We start from the raw sequence: 15,450 nt of genomic DNA, 5'->3' as shown, positions 1-15,450 counted from the left end.
CAGGCAGTGTTGTTTCAGAGCTGCTCCCCTCAGTGGTCGGCAGTGACAGCACCAAGCACGCCGCTCCTCGCAGCCCTCTGCCTCTGCACCATGCCACACAAAAGGGCTGGGAATGAAAGCAGGTATTTGTGTGGGAGGCCAGGCAGTAGCCCGAAACCCTTGTCTGCTGTTTTTATGTAGGCAGAGAAAGCGTGTGGGAAATGCAACCAATGAGCATCTCTGGTGTGGCATTATCTCTTCCTGTTATCTCAAGACTAGGCTTCAGATGCACCCGAGGCATAAACTGTCGAACAACAGCACCCAAACCAAAGGCAGGCGAGGCACTGGCACCTCACTGAGGCCAGCGCTGGTGACAGGCAGGTGGGCAGCATCAAACACCGCCTTAGCAGGGCCTGACAGCACCGTGAGCACTCGGGGCTCACCGCATGCTCAGTGAGACTCAAAAAGGGGAGTAGGCGCAGGCTGTGCACTTTCCATGGCAGAAGGCAGCAAAGAGGTTCCTTCCAGAGCCAGGAATCTTTCCTGACAGCACTGGCAAAGGCAGCCAACAGCAAAGCAACCCAGAGAGCGGCTTCTCAGCGTAGGCATGATGATGAGGAACCATGCTCTGAAGCCACAAGGACACTTTGGAAGTCCACTCTCCTCGCTTTGGCTGACATGTGCATAGGTGGAGTCCTGAGTTGTCATTCAAAGAGGAAGAATAAACCGTCCAGAGTGGGCGCTTTGTTGGAAAGGAAAGCTAGAATAGACAGTAATGGTGGGAAGTGTCACAGGAGGTGAGAACAAGGCAGCTGGTCCTCTGATGGAAAAAGGAGGGAGAAGCAGGAGACCCAGCAAGGCAGGCAACTCATGCCCCTGCCCAAGAGGTAAACTGCACTTCAGATGGGAGCTCTGCACAGAAGGAGAAGCTGCATCCCAGGACTGTGAGTGTGACAAAGTCCTATGACTCAAATCCCGCTTCCTGGTCGTCCAGCTCATCTTCTCAAGCAGCCATTTCTGTGCCCGCCCATCCTCTCCACCTGCCCTGTGTGCCACACGCACAGAGCCTGGCTTGTTCGCTGGGCCAGCTCAGCTGATCTCTGCCCTCCTCCTCTGCCCCTACATCCCAGCCTGGAAGCCCTGGACAGTAGCTTACGTGAGGTAGCTCCTCATGTACCTGCTCTTTTCTGCCCACAGCTCCCTTCCACACCTTCCTGGCTCCACCAGAAGGTCCAGGGGAGCAGCAGCCATGTCATGCTTTGGGAAAACTCCTTCACCTGTGTCCCTGCTGTTCTTGGGGAGAAAGCAGCTCCCCCTCACAGACGAAGAGCAGTTCTGGTGAGGAGGCTGGAAGAGAGCAGAGGGGAAATTCAGTGTGGGGTGAGCACCAGAGGCCCTCAAGCAGCTGCTGTGGCACCTCTCTGAAGGGGTAAAGGCTGAAGCTGCACCTCTGAGGGAGGGAAGGGCTCCCACACTTCTGCTGATCCATGGCTCAAGGCAGCAGCCAGGCTGGAAGGATGGGAAAAGGTCCTCTGGTAAACTCCCATCTGCAGGGAGGGAAGGAACACTTTGCCAGGGGAAAAGAGTGAGGAGAAGGTTGGGTTTGGCACTCCTCCTCTGAGATGAGGCTGGCAGAGGAGACCAGGAGGCCAGTTCATTGGCACAGGGCCTCTTACTGTGCTCTCCTTCAGTGAACACTTGTCTTTCTTCCCATGGCCTGAGATAGGACTACACAGCAGGGGTACTTCATGAGCTTAATAGCTACTGCAAACAGATCTTCTCCAAAAGCCTGAACCCAGACCTCTTACACTATCAGCTACAGCACATGAATAAGACCCTCTGTCCCTCAGGGTGACCCTCAGCCACTCTGAGGATCAGGAGGTGCCAGCCATGCCAAGCGAGCACCTTGCCCAGCTCGCTGAGCTCTGCCCATGGGGGCTGCAGTTTGAAACACAAACCCAGCATTTACCCAGCCTTTACAAGGCTTCAGGACAACTGAGATCATACCTATCTGTCAGAATGAAGAGAGAGCTGATGGACAACACAGTCCCACCTGGGTGTTACCTCCACATCAGCACCTGATTATCTGTTGCAGAATAAGGACAAAATCAGTGTCTTTTCCCCATAGTTTCCTTCTGCCAAACATCTCAGGAAAGACTTGTACTAGCATTGGTTTCCTACTTGACCTTTTACAGACTCAAGAGTTTTAGTTTAGGAATTAAATTATCTAGCTGTCTCCAGCACTGCCTGTGCCAGAAGTCTAAGAACCTCCCTCTGGACAGGTTAATAGCCAACAGAGATAGAAGCAGGTTCTGGCTACTTTACTAGAAAGGCCAAGTTTGGGCAGACAGTGCTGCTGTTTTCCCATGGATTAATGGTGGGAGAGAAGCTTTGTATCTTCTACAGAAACAACCATTGCTCTTTTGGGTGCCTGCTCAGTCTGCCCATGTGGTAGGTGCTATAGGACCACAGCACAACCACAGACCTGCTTTGATCACAGGGCTGCACCTCCCTGCCACTCCTTCAGCGGCAGCTCTGGAGCACACCACCAAGCAAAACTGATCCCTGCCAATACCCAGGCAGCAGAAACTGCAGCTCTCCAAACAGGAGGGGATGAGGCAGCAGATAGACAAGGACAAGCCCAGCACATCGATCATCTCATCTCATCCCCCTTAAGAAGAATAGTTAAAACCACTTCATCTCATGACTCAGTGGTACAAAAGAAGAACCAAGAAAGGTTACAGCCAGAACCACCAGAGCCAAGCACATCCTGTTATGTCTTAGGTCCCAATGTCAGCTTGTTTTCCAGAACTGAAATGTCCACTACAGCATAAAAGCCTGAGATTTGAATGCTCCATGACACGTTCAGAAAAAGGGAGTTCTACTTGGTGCCTTTTTGATAAGTCAGCATTTTTTCTGAACGTGTCATGGAGCATTGATAGTCACCACTGTTTTTGTGATGTCTCATGTTTGTTCCTCATGTGCTGCAACGGACAATACTTGTACAATGAGACATCACAGAAACAACGGTGACTGTCAAAAAAATAAGGAGTAAACCAAAAATAAAGTATTGCTCTGGTGAACTTTCCATACTCTTACCTAGTAGTATTTTCTTGCCCACCTACCAAGGACTGTGTTTTGGTGTAAATCCACCCAATAGGGATAAACCTTCTCTCCCTCTCTCCCAGGAAGGACCCCCACACCTGTACCCAGGAAAGCTCTGGCAGCACAGGACAGGCAGAGCATGCTGCCACCACAGGCAGGCACAGCAGCTGTGTTCACCCACACCAGCCTGAGCCCACCAGCTCCTGCCACTCCTGCACCTCCCAGGGATGGTGTGACACCTCCTGCATCCCTGCTTCTGCGGCTCAGGGACCAAAATGTATTTGTTGCCTCCTTTGTATCAAAGTGAGATACTGAAGTACCAGCACAGCTGTGAACTAAGATCATCTGCACCCAGTCTTCTCTTTATTCATTCAGTACAGGGATATAGCATATGGTATGTTACAAAATAAATCATGGAACATTTACCAAATGCAACTTTAAATAGCGAAAGCCTGAAATCAGCTGCAGAAAGCTAAGGCAAGTGGCACTCCCAGGGCTGTTCCCGCTGTTGGAGTTCAAGTGAAGTGACTGAGCTCTGGAGGAGGCAGTGACTTCCTTTTCCTGACAAGTTGCCTCCTTGCCCTTATACCAGAAGATAAAAATAGTCAGATTTCTCAGGAGAAACAAGGCACAGCTGTTTTATCTCCCCTGGCACATTTGGGATAGGCCAGCCTAAAAGAGGTATTAGGTGTTCTTCTGCCTGACACATCAGCCAGCTGGCTGGGTGTCTCATGCTCCGTGGCTCTTGCAGCTCTCTCCTCCTTCACCTGCTCTGCCTTTTCTCCCAGCTGGGCCACTGTACCCATTCAGACCCTGCTCTGAAACAGGCCTGTGCTCTCAGTTCCTCAGCTGTCCTGTAGAGGCAGTTATGGACATCCCCAAGGCCCAGAGGAGCAAGCAGTGTCCAGCACATGGGAAGGTGATGCAGGTGCATGTATTGCAGTCCAGCTTCTCCCTTGGGGATGCAGATCTCTCAGCAGCTCTCTACCATCCCCTGGTTACACATGAGGTGTTACCAGCAAAATCAAGAGATGCGGTCCCTCACCCTCAGCAGGGGGCCCTGAGATGGAGAGCCATGAAAATTCAGACAGTGCCACCAGTAATCCTACTGGTTGGCAGTTTACAATGCTTGTTTCACAAGCCAAAGGATACCAGACCTCTTCTGTGCAAAAAAAAAAAAATTTGTCTGGATAGCCAAACAGACTTATGCTGAGAATAAAGGTTTATTTTCTTTGCTAAAAAGTCATAGAAAACTGAGCTGAAACAGCCCTTGGAGAGGCCATGTAGCACACTCCCCTAGCCCTTGGCAGGATAAAGAGGCTTCATAGAATGTTGTCTCATCCACCCTTTGAAACCCCAGTGCTGAAGAAACTCTCCCAGAAATCTCAGTGTTTGATTAAAAAAAACCCAAAAAAACCAAACCTGACCTAACTCTCCCTTGCTGCAATTTAATCCCACAGTTTCTTTTCTAAACACAGTGGGAAAAGGGAGACATTTATTCCTTTCCCATTTGTGTTTTTCCCACACAGGTGCTTCAAGGCTCTCACACATCCTTTCAATATTTTCTTCTCTGCATTATACAACACAAATCCTTTCAACTTCAGACAAATATTTAATTACATACAACAACTTTTTGGTCCAGGAGGCCATGTATTTGGTGCTGAAGCCAGAGAGCTGTCCTAATGTGTAGCAGGAGATAAAACCCTGTAAGATCCAGAAGTCCATTTTGTCTCAGTTGAGCTTTAGCTTCCTCTTGGTGTAAACCATCCAAAAAGCACGAAGACAACAAGGTGCGGTAAAAACAAGTGAACCACAGAAAGACACAGGTTTCAAGGCTCAATGCTCCATATCCTAACATGAAGACACCCGAAGAAAAATGGCCACAGGGATGAATGCCCATCACCTTGAATCTCCTCCACTGGGTCTCTTCGTCTCCATTTGATGCTCTCTAATTTTCTGCAACGAAAGCTGCTGTTTCATAGCTGAGCGTTAGGCAGGGCTGGGCAGGAGGGGCTCCTGGCTGTCAGAAACTTTCTTTTCCCAGTGAACGGTGGAGCAGAGAGACCAACAATCCCTCCTGCCAGGATGTCTGCTCAAGGCCTTTCTCTCGGGAGGTTCGGAGTCCGTGGCTGCGTGCGGGGCCGTGGCCGGGGCTGCGGCCGGGGCTGCGGGGGCAGCGCTTGCTGCGGCCCGTGGGGCTGCGGCAGCGGCCGCTGCTGCACTCGCAGCTGCCTCGGGGTGGGCGTGGACGGAGTCTGAGGCAGCTCCCGCATCCCCTTCTCGCGGTCCATGGGCAGAGTCTGCATCACTCGCTCCTCCTCTGCAACAACAGAGGGACCCCACAGTCAGACACGCACCAGGAAGAAGTCAAAAGGCCAGAGAAATGTCCTTGGCCCGAGCAAGGAAAAGCCAAATACCGGTTTTTAACCTGCCGCTCTCAGGTGCTCCTGCTGTCCCAGTGAACAACAAAAATCACCTCTGCCTGCACATCCCATACCAACAGGAAAGGTTTTGGCTGCCTTGCTGAGATCAAGGGCATTTGGGGCAGCTCTGCCCTGTCTGTTGGGGGAACCAGCTTTGTCAGGGAGGCCCCAGTAGACATTGATGGACACCCCCATCCTGAGCTGCTCTGTCCCCTTTTGAAGGCTACTGAAGAGGACATGAAATCTAACCCCAGGAAGCAACTTCAAAGCATTCTGTCCTGCCATTATCTGTGCTGGGATTTCCAGATATCTGGAAGCCAGAGATCCCTTTTGCCAGCATTAATTTTCATGCACAGAGAAGAAATAAATTCATACCAACTGACTTCTGATCACTGACTCATCATTTCTGAAATATCACTCATCTCAACTTAGGGATTGAGGAATTTACCTCTTGGGACACTGAGTTGGCCTTAAACACACAGAAAACTGTTTCAGAGAGGCTAGTCACCATAAAATAATCACTAAAATATCAGTTCTCCTTTTTTTTTCCAGACTCATTTTCTTAATTCCTGCTGAATCCAGGCCCAAGAACTGAGAATACGGTGTCACTGCACAGCTGAGGCAGTGATCTGTACCACTCAAAAGAGAACAGGCATAATGTAAAATAATACTCAGCTGGCTGTGCTCTCACCAGCATTGCGCTCACAAGGTGTGTGAGGGCAGGACTCAGAAACAAACCTTTAAACAACCTCCCTCCTGCTTTAGCCTCCCCTTCCAGGTAGGCCAGGCAATTTTTGTTGAGCAGCAGCTCAGTGTCCTCTGTCCACCCAAACCAGCAGCAACGCCCAGGCCATGTGTAATTCCAGGCAGCCTCTCTGCCAAGTCTCAGAGCCCATGCTCAGAGAATACTCTGGCAGAGTGTTTCCAGCAGCCTTAAAGAAGTGTGAATTTTGGACAACAGATGAAAACTCTGCACACTGAAAACCTCAACTCTTCAAATGTGCCCCAAGTTGGGCCTCCGGTGTCACCAGCCCTCCAAGGATTTTGTTTTGTAGAGAGGGCAAGTTCCATGAGATGCTTGAGGAAACACATAGAAAAGCTGAGCTATTCCTGCCCCTGCTCACTATCTACACTCTTTCCAAATGATACTAATGATATCAAGGATCACGATTTTCTACCAATTTAATGAAAACAAATCTGCTGACAGGATACCTAAGTGTATTTTAGCCCAACAGATGCTCATAGCTGGTGGCCTTGGCCAAGCTTTAGAGGAGCAATTCTTTCCCCACAAACAAACCAAAGGCCTTGAGAACAAGAAGTCCTTTGCTCAAAGCATGTGTCAGAAAGTGAGACTAGCAATTCCAGCTGATCTGCACAGATTTAACATATGCTAAAACCAGGTTACTGCTCATGTAAATGCAGAAAGCATGCTCCTGACCACAGGGTTGCTGTCAGTGGGAAGCTCTAACATTTTAGGTGGCTGGATAGCAAAACAAAGCCCCTTAAACACTTACCATAATCTTCATGCCTTTTTGTTTTCTTCCTTCTAATACAATAAATAAGACAAATCACAAGGATGACAAAGAAGACTGCACCTCCTGCTATGCTTAAGATGAGATAAAAGTCCAGCTTGCCTAGTAAAGAGGATGAAAGAGAATGTTAGATGGAAAGAAATAACTTGCACAACATCTACTTAGAATGCTGTATTTTCTTCCATTGACTCTAAAGGCAGGCCAGTACACACCCCACCCTTTTCCTTTTCCCTGTACACAGCAGAAAGCTGGTGCTGCTCATTGTGGAGAATTCTGATTGCTCCCTGATGGATTCAAGTTCTGCAGAAAACTGAAACCAGAGCACTCATGTGTGCCACCTCTCTGTATCTAAATTACCACCTGTTTTAGTTGCCAGTGTTACACCAAGGTGTATTTTACTTTTTCTGTTCCTGTTTGTCCCAGATGAGAGCAAGAGGAGCCCAGGCAGATTCACATACCATGTGTGAAGGCACTTCACTTCCATGAAAAGTTGTCTGAGCTGAAGCCCACCTGAAATGTACCTTGCCTGTAAAGGTCAAAATTCAAGATGATTGGCCTCAAATGCAGGACCAAGAGTTCATGGAGGGTAGCAAGGTTAGAAGGAGGTTTGACTGCAAGATGAGAGATTTTTAATCTAATATGGAGCTGGCAGAGTCCTGCCACTACGCAGAAAAGTTTGAGAGGTATTTAGTTTGGGTAGGAAGAGTAGTGCTGCACAGTTTTAGAGGGTTTTTGGTGTCTAAGAAATGCTATATTTGTACCTTAAAGATCACTGGTATTTCTCTGTTAATGATGTGAGAAAAAACAAACTCTCCCACCCAACTCAACCTTTCTCAATGGTGAGAAAAAGTGAAATCGAAGTTTAGACAATGGCTAATGTCTGTCTATAGCAGCAGTGCAGGCTTGCCTGGCTTGTGTCCTGGCATGGGCAGCTTCTGCCAGCAATTCCTCATCCAGACAAGGTGTTTGGGATAGTTTGCCCTGTCTTAAACAGACCTAATCCAGCAGCACACTTTCATACCTAGCTCCAAAGTCCATGCCACATCCTGCTCGCCCCTTCCCAATGCTAGCACCAATGAAACTGTGCAATCCATCAGGTCAAGCAGCAGCAAAAAACCACATTGTCTGGCTATTTTTGAAATCAGGAGGATTCCTCAGGAAGCAACAGCTGCACCAGAGAACAGAGGCCATCCTGTCCCTCAGCTCTTTGCCCTTCAGTCAGCCTCAGCAGACCTGGGATCACTTCAGTAAAGCCTTTATGGCTTAAGGCTTGCTCCCTCCCTTCTCACACCATGGGCTGTCCTTCAGACTTGGACTTTCCCTAAATTCACCATGGCAAAAATAGGTAAAAATTGGAAATACTGATGCAGCTCTTGTGGGCCCCTCCCCACTCTCCACCAGCTCCAGCAGGAATCTAGAGCAAGAGAATGCTTCAAGCAGAGCACTCTTGGTTGGGTGGGATGACCCAAGCCTGGCAAATTCAAGGACTTTTCCTCAGTACTGCACTGGAATTCTGAACTTTGACCTGAACACCACACCCAGCATCATACCAGTATGATCTGTCCTTTGTTTGTGCCTTAACTTCCAAGATTTTACATGGGAGGGCGGGGGGATGACGCATATGATGACTTCTTTTGTCTACTGAATCATTTTCAGCATGACTCTACCCATTTAAAATGCAATTTTAATTCAGTCCTTTGCTGCATCTGTGGTTTAGAAAGATGAGGCTTCATCTGAATAAGAAAACCATGGTACATTTGAGCCATGCTTATCTGACTCACGTCACCCCAAAGCAAAGTTCTCCATAACTCCTCCCCTGATTTCTAGGCCAAGCTGGAGAGTCCAAGCACCTTATTTTTCCCCTTGTGAGAGCACTCATCCACATCCATGGGTAGCAGGCAACTACCACATTTATAGATATGATTATGGGGAGGAGAAGAACAGAAAGGAATTTCCCACAGGAGGAGGGGAGGAGCAAAATCCCCCCCCATATCTCACTGCCCTTGGCTTGGCCGCCCTGCCATCAGAGTAGGAATGCCTTAAGGATAGCAGTGGGGCTGGCAGCAGCAGGATGGGGAGCAGGGAGATGTGACAAGGCTGGAGAATGCCAGGCAGAAAGCACAACTTGCATCCTGGCTAGCACAGCAGCATCAGCTCCCAATAACTGTGTTGGGATCAGACTCACAGTACTGGGTACTCGGAATCTCTGTGCTCCTCGTGCCTGGACCAGTCCTACAGATGTGTGCAACTGCATCAGGCTGTGTGCTCCACCCTAGCACATTCTGATGAAAAAGACTTCTTACCTGGGCACTTAATTACTTTTTCGGTCATTTTTTCACTGACTTGGTTCTTAACAACACATCTGAACATCCCAGAATTCCGCCCGTGCCATTCCAACGTTGTTGCATTCTTTTGGATCTTTTTGCCAGTGGGTTGAGTCAGTTCTATTAGAAAGGCTTCATCCTTAGCCTTCTGTTTCACTTCACACTTGACAGATACACTTTTATTCCTGCATTCAGCATTGAGGATTGGCTGAGGGACAGGCTCTGAAAAAGAAGGGAAGGAACACCCACATGTGACATGGTTTCTCCTTTTGAAAGCCTCCATTATTAAGCAGAACAGAGAATTAACCCCAAATCGCCAGCTAATGAGACCACAGAAGACTGAAAAGCAAATTAGACCTCTACTACAGAAGTAACAAGGCAATAATAAGGAAAATGCAGTGCAGTAGCCTACATAGTTGGCCTGGTAAAGCAGAGCTGGACACCAGGCAGGTGAGGGGAGGAAGCTCAGTCTTCAGGTGGATGGGAGGAACTCAGAGCCACAGCACCCTCCACCTCTGGACCCTGTGTTTTGGTGCAAGTGAAGTTGGCCCTGCTTTGCCTGTGCCTTTCAGGAGAGATTTTCTCTAAAGCAGGAAAAACTACGGAAAGCTACTTATGATGCTCTGTGTGCTACCAACAGCACTCAGCTGGCATGACAGCACAGCATGGAAGCCCATCAACCCAGAATGGAAAACACAAAACAGACACTTCAGCTCTCAGTGAGGTTATGCCAGACAGAACTGATTTCTGTCTCTTCTTATGCCCTGCAAACAACTAGCTCCCTTTTGGTTCCAGTTTCTCTATCACTGGTGGCACTGAAAGAGACAGAAAAGCCTGCAGGGTTTTCCTCAAGTAAGGGCAACTGGCAGGGACAGCAAATGGAAAAAAATATTTCTACCTTTAAGACCAGATAAACAAAAACCTGTCAGTGCCACCTCTAATTTCAGGCAGTGTAAGTTATAGAGACTATAAATTCTAGAGCAAATAAGGGCTGCTTGTAGCACACTCAGTCAAGGTTCACACCATGACATCTGCAGCCACCCTCTCCTTGTGAAGCCCACTCCTCTTCTGCAAACTGGAATCTATCATTCAGAGGAACATCCCAGTGGGAAACACACCAGTCCAGACTCTGGTGATGGAGTTGTGTGAGGATATCATTGAGACTATATATTTTTTTAACAGCTGTTTGTCCAGCCCCAGTAACCAAGGGGTAACCTGGCTGACAAATTATTCTAGCACCCGACAACTACTACAGGACTTCCAAAACCATGTGTCAGAGGTAATGCAACCTCTCTGCTGCACAGCAGAGGACATAATACAGCATACAGCTGGGCTGGAACATTAACCTTGACCTGAAACAAGGACACCCCAATGATACTTCAGTGGCTTAAAACATGAGCAAGAAGCATCAGGCCCTGATGACTTCCAGAATCTGGTTACAGTAATAGTTTCCAAAGCAGTGAGACACCCTCACTGCTCAGCAGCCCGTTAGACACGGGGCCTCCCATTGCACAGAAACCCTGCTAAAACCATTCCAGCTGTCATTGCTGCCTCAATAAGGTGTCATTTCTGTAATCTCAGCTGATGCCCACAGACTCAAAGAGGTTGGCAAAGGTGTACATGCTGGCTGAAGAAGGACAGAACAAAACTATCCTCTTTTTGGGGGAAAAGCCATGCTGTCCTATAGCTTAGAGGTCAGCTTACAGGTAGAAACCTGATGGCTGACAAACAGGGGAGCCAGAATGAAGCCAGGGATTTGAGGCCATCAATAGGAGCAAGAGAAGGGAGACGAGAGGCAGGCTGCTGTCAGTGGCAGGAGGAAAAAGGTATGTCCTACAGAAGTCCTCCCACTCCAAATCAGAAAGGAGGGCACTGAGTAGGAAAGGCTGTAGGAGAGAGAAGAGAATACCAAGTCTTGTTCAGCTGTGCTGGGAATGGTATGGGAAAAGCAAAAACTCACCCTGAACAAAGAACATTATATTTTCTTCTGCCTTCAATCTTCCATCCTGCTGATAAACCAGCACCGTGTAGTTTCCGCTGTCCGCTTTCTCCAGGCGCTGGATTTGCAGAGTCCCATTTCGCAGCATCGCACACCTGCACTGGTCCTTGTTCACATAGTGTCTAGTTCTGTCATTTTTGATCTGAACCAACCTTTGTCCACCTTTCGTCCATGTTGCCTCATAGATGCTCCCAGGAGCAGTGATGCTGAGAAGAGCTGTCTCATTCACTGCCTTGTAAATCAAGCTGGTGCTGGAACCTGTTGAGGGAAGCACAGCCAACTCATTAGTGGTCTCCAGCAGCCCCTGCTGCTGTGCTCAGCAGCCACAGCAGCCACCCAAAAGGCTGTCATTTGCTATGCCTCCCCCTTCCTGAGCTGCCTAAGCCTCTCTGCTTTTCTGATGCCATCTTCTGCCCCTGCTCCAAAGCACTTCTTGATTGTTCATCAGATAAATGCCAGCATCCAATTTAATTCTGAGAGGCAAGAAAGCTAAGAGTCTAGCTTTCAAAGCTGAATTTATACTCTGGCTGACTTACTTGGAGTGACACTGGATGCCAAGATTCATGGCCACCCATTCACTTAACCATGAACTTAGCCCTTCCTGAAAAGGACATCACTTCAGTGTTTTCCACACGGCACAGGCTGGTACCCTGAGTGCCCATCACTGCAAATATTACTGCAGACAGCAAAAATAGTCATGTCCCTGGACAGCAGAATCATTTCAGCAACCACAGGGGATAATTATAGTAGCCCATGTCAAGCAGTGAGTGAATGTAAGGCACTGAACTGAAGGCAGACCCACTGCAGTGCCCCTTCCTCTCCCATCCCAGGCATCCTGCCCCACTGGACTATATCCACTTGATTTTTCTAGCACAGGATCCTGATGGGGCAAGTAAGGCAGGGAGAAACAGCGACCAGCATCATGCAAACTGAGGGGGCACAGGAGACATTACAAGAAAAGCAATTGCCAAAAAAAAAAAAAAAAAATCTTTTCTCTTCCTTCGATTCCCTTCTCTAGAACAGTTAAGAGTAGGAGCTTCCCAAAGGTGGTATCAGGACTGGGCACAGCACCTGAGCATGGGGATATTCAGAAAAGCCAAGGCTACTACCAAACGTCCATCATGTTCCCCCCGCGGGGATGACGCGCTCCTGGAGCGGTGCCCGGGTGCTCTGCCCGCTCCCCTCCAGGCTGCTTCGGCCACAGTCTTTGCAGGCCCCATCTCTGGTGAGCCAGGACTTGGGAAACTTTGCTGGGAGGTCATTTCAAGTGAGGTACTGTCCCCACCCCCGTGGCAGGTGGACAGCCTGCAGGAGGAGGTCGAAATCTGCGTGCGAGTGTCAGGTGGGATAAGCTCACTGCTATCCAAATGCATGCGCTCAGCTTATTTTGTTTGTCGTTTTCTTGTGTTCATTCCTCCTCAATTTACAGGGTGAAGCCAATCAGCAGGAGGAGATTTCCCTTCCCATCACCACACAGAGCTGGTTCTGCTCTAATTTTGTATATTTCAAGCACTTTTTCCCCACAGAGAGAAAAACTGTGTTTATGCATATTTTTATTACAGTCCTTCACTCCTTGTATCTAGGATAATGATAAATGGCACCACAGAGGAAACTGAAATCCAGTGGCTATTTCATTAAACTAACAATATTAGAGATAATCAGAGAACTAAAATAGCCTGCCTCTGCAACAAGAACATTAATGCTGTAGTGCTTCTGGCAATTCACCACCTCTAAAGAGAGGTTGCTCTTTCAGCACTGCCTTTCTTACAAGGTATTTGACATATCTAATGAAATATCCTGAAATAAAGCTATCAACTAAACAGCCTTGGAAGCAGCTATGCCCCACACAGATGACACTACACATTACACCCAAATATTTGAATTCTGGTACTTGTTTCTGCTCAGTAATGAACAAGTATTTAGAGATAGTAATAGTATTTCTGGGCATAACAGACACTACTTCCATTTTCTCTCTGAAGGTAAAGAAAAAAAGTAGTCTGAGTTCTCAAGGATAATTCAATGGCATCTCTATGGACCACCTAAATGTTGATTTGATCTCCGTAGTCTTTCTAGTGGAAAGCTGAGTATCCCACACATATGATACTAAAAATCTGTTTAGCTAATGAAACAACATTTCTGCTATAAATGCCAACTAAAATGTGCTCCAAGGGGCAGAAAGGTTTTAACTGAGAGCCTACAGCTCACTCCCAGTCACAAGAAAGAGTTAAAAGAAAAAGCTCCCATAGTAACTTTAGAGAAGGAAGGAAGCCTCTGAAACAATTTTCCAATCAAGGGAATAATCCTCATTTCTGCTGGGGAAGATGTTTTATGGATCATGTACATTAAAAAAAAAATCCTTATTTATCTATTAATTTTGTTCTGAAGGAAAAGCAAAACATCAAACAGCCATACATGCAATCTTAGTGGAATGAAACAGAGGAAAAAAATTATGCAGGCTTATATTGTCTCCATCTCCTAAAACCTTCTCTAATCTATGAGTTAGCACCTTAATTAAGTTTTTAGATTAATATTTTAAAAAATTATGAGAACAATAATATGCAAAATATAAAAGATATATGCAGTTGCTTGCTGTTTTCACGTCTTAGACTTCAACTCCACTGAAGACACTGAAATATATCACTCTGTTAATATTTATGGAAGAATATAAATTGCACTTTCAAAAGATTTGCACATCTTTGATAAGAAAAGAAAATTACATGCAATAATGCACAGTGAACTGGATCTCTAATGTGGTACAAGCTACCTCGAGGGCAGAAAGCAAACTGCATGCTGACATTTCTCATTATACATGTGTCAAATTAAGGCTCATTAACTTAAAACCAAAACTCTTTACAGCTTATTATTATAACTGGAATAGGAAACTCAGGTCCTGCCCTCCCCCTGGCTGAAAATTAAATCAAATAATAATAGCAATAACCCAGATATCTTCACTCATTGGAAAAGTGGAACAAGTTTCTTATCAGTAGCAGCCCACCAAGTTGTAAATGCTTTAAAATGCAATCTAACATCAGCCCAAAAGAGCAAAAAATGGTAAGAAAAACTCACATTTTACACTGGGAAATAAAAGCAGCAAGCACTTGACTAGGAAAATCCTCCTAAAGTTCATTTTCAGGGTCAAAAAAATCCAGTGTTGCCTTGTCTAATGATAGCTCCTGGCAGGTGAAAGGATTTTCTGCTGTGAGCAAGCAGCAATGGGACATGCTGGCGCAGCCCTTGTGCCCTCCTCCCCTCCTCCAGCACTTCTCATTTCTAGCACAGGCGGAAATAAGTCTCAACAGGGTGTTTTGTTAGCATGGAGGCAACATGTAGACACAAAGAAAATGGGCACTAAAATGCAGGAATGCCCTGGAGGTTTGTCCACCCAGCTGGAGGGCCAGATGGGGCCCTTGTCCTCCTCAAAAACCCAAAGAGCTCAGCTCCAGCATCCACAAGCCACCGTCCTAGTGGGAGGGATGCAGTTTTTGGGTGGGGCAATGATGGGAATCCTAATTCTCCCCCACAGCCTCAGCAGCAGCAAGGGGACAGCAAGCCCAAGACCCCCAGTGAGGAGCAGGCGGCTGTTGGACAATGTTTAGGAAGGAGACACACTTCTCTTGGAAACCATCAGGATCGGCTTTGCATCAACATCTGGTGCATGAGGGGTTGGCCAGAGCCACAAAGGCATCCTGCAGCCAGGGCCAGCAGTTTGAGCAAGCTGTGAGAAGGATGAGCATGGAAGGGGGTGAGAGCACTGCCTTGATCTAGCCAAAAACCAGCCCTGGAGCTGGCTGGTGTGGGAAAGACAGTGAGGAAAGGAGCTGTGAGGAGGCACAGTAGCTAGGTCCAAAAACATGTGAGAAGCTAATAAAGTCTTTATCCCTGATTCCAATGTGAAACAGATGGACTGATGAGGATTTTGAATCTTATCCTCACCAGCAGAATTCCTCTGCTACAGTTGCCACTGAAATCTTCCAGCTTTTCATCACAGATGTAGGCCAAGAAAGAGGTCAGAAGAAAACCTGTGGCACTAGAAATGTACAATATTAGGTAAATCTTTCTTGTTCGTTCATTCCTCTTCCTTGAAATTA

The 15,450-nt window shown here is 47.3% G+C and overlaps 1 protein-coding gene across 1 annotated transcript; it reads right to left on the bottom strand.

Annotated features, from left to right (window-relative positions):
* Window positions 1-3,417: 3,417 nt before the first annotated feature.
* On the bottom strand, window positions 3,418-14,728 carry CD2 (CD2 molecule). Its single transcript, XM_048295483.1, has 5 exons — window positions 14,429-14,728; window positions 11,324-11,620; window positions 9,343-9,585; window positions 7,022-7,141; window positions 3,418-5,404 (listed from the first exon to the last, which is right to left on the bottom strand). The coding sequence occupies exons 1-5, from the start codon at window positions 14,487-14,489 to the stop codon at window positions 5,178-5,180; spliced, it is 948 nt and encodes a 315-aa protein (XP_048151440.1). The 5' UTR covers window positions 14,490-14,728; the 3' UTR covers window positions 3,418-5,177.
* Window positions 14,729-15,450: the final 722 nt, after the last annotated feature.

This window comes from Corvus hawaiiensis, chromosome 2 (genome assembly GCF_020740725.1).
Source record: "Corvus hawaiiensis isolate bCorHaw1 chromosome 2, bCorHaw1.pri.cur, whole genome shotgun sequence".
NCBI classification, from domain to species: domain Eukaryota; kingdom Metazoa; phylum Chordata; class Aves; order Passeriformes; family Corvidae; genus Corvus; species Corvus hawaiiensis.
This window is presented reverse-complemented; position numbering and strand designations above follow the sequence as displayed.

Bases quoted from the DNA above. Each gene is read 5' to 3' on its own strand.
- CD2 (XM_048295483.1), bottom strand. From the start codon at position 14,489: ATGAACTTTAGGAGGATTTTCCTAGTCAAGTGCTTGCTGCTTTTATTT. The intron at 11,621-14,428 runs GTGAGTTTTTCT...TTCCCTCAACAG, and splicing joins TTTATTTCCCAGTGTAAAAT to GTTCCAGCACCAGCTTGATT. The intron at 5,405-7,021 runs GTAAGTGTTTAA...CTGTTGTTGCAG, and splicing joins AAAAAGGCATGAAGATTATG to AGGAGGAGCGAGTGATGCAG.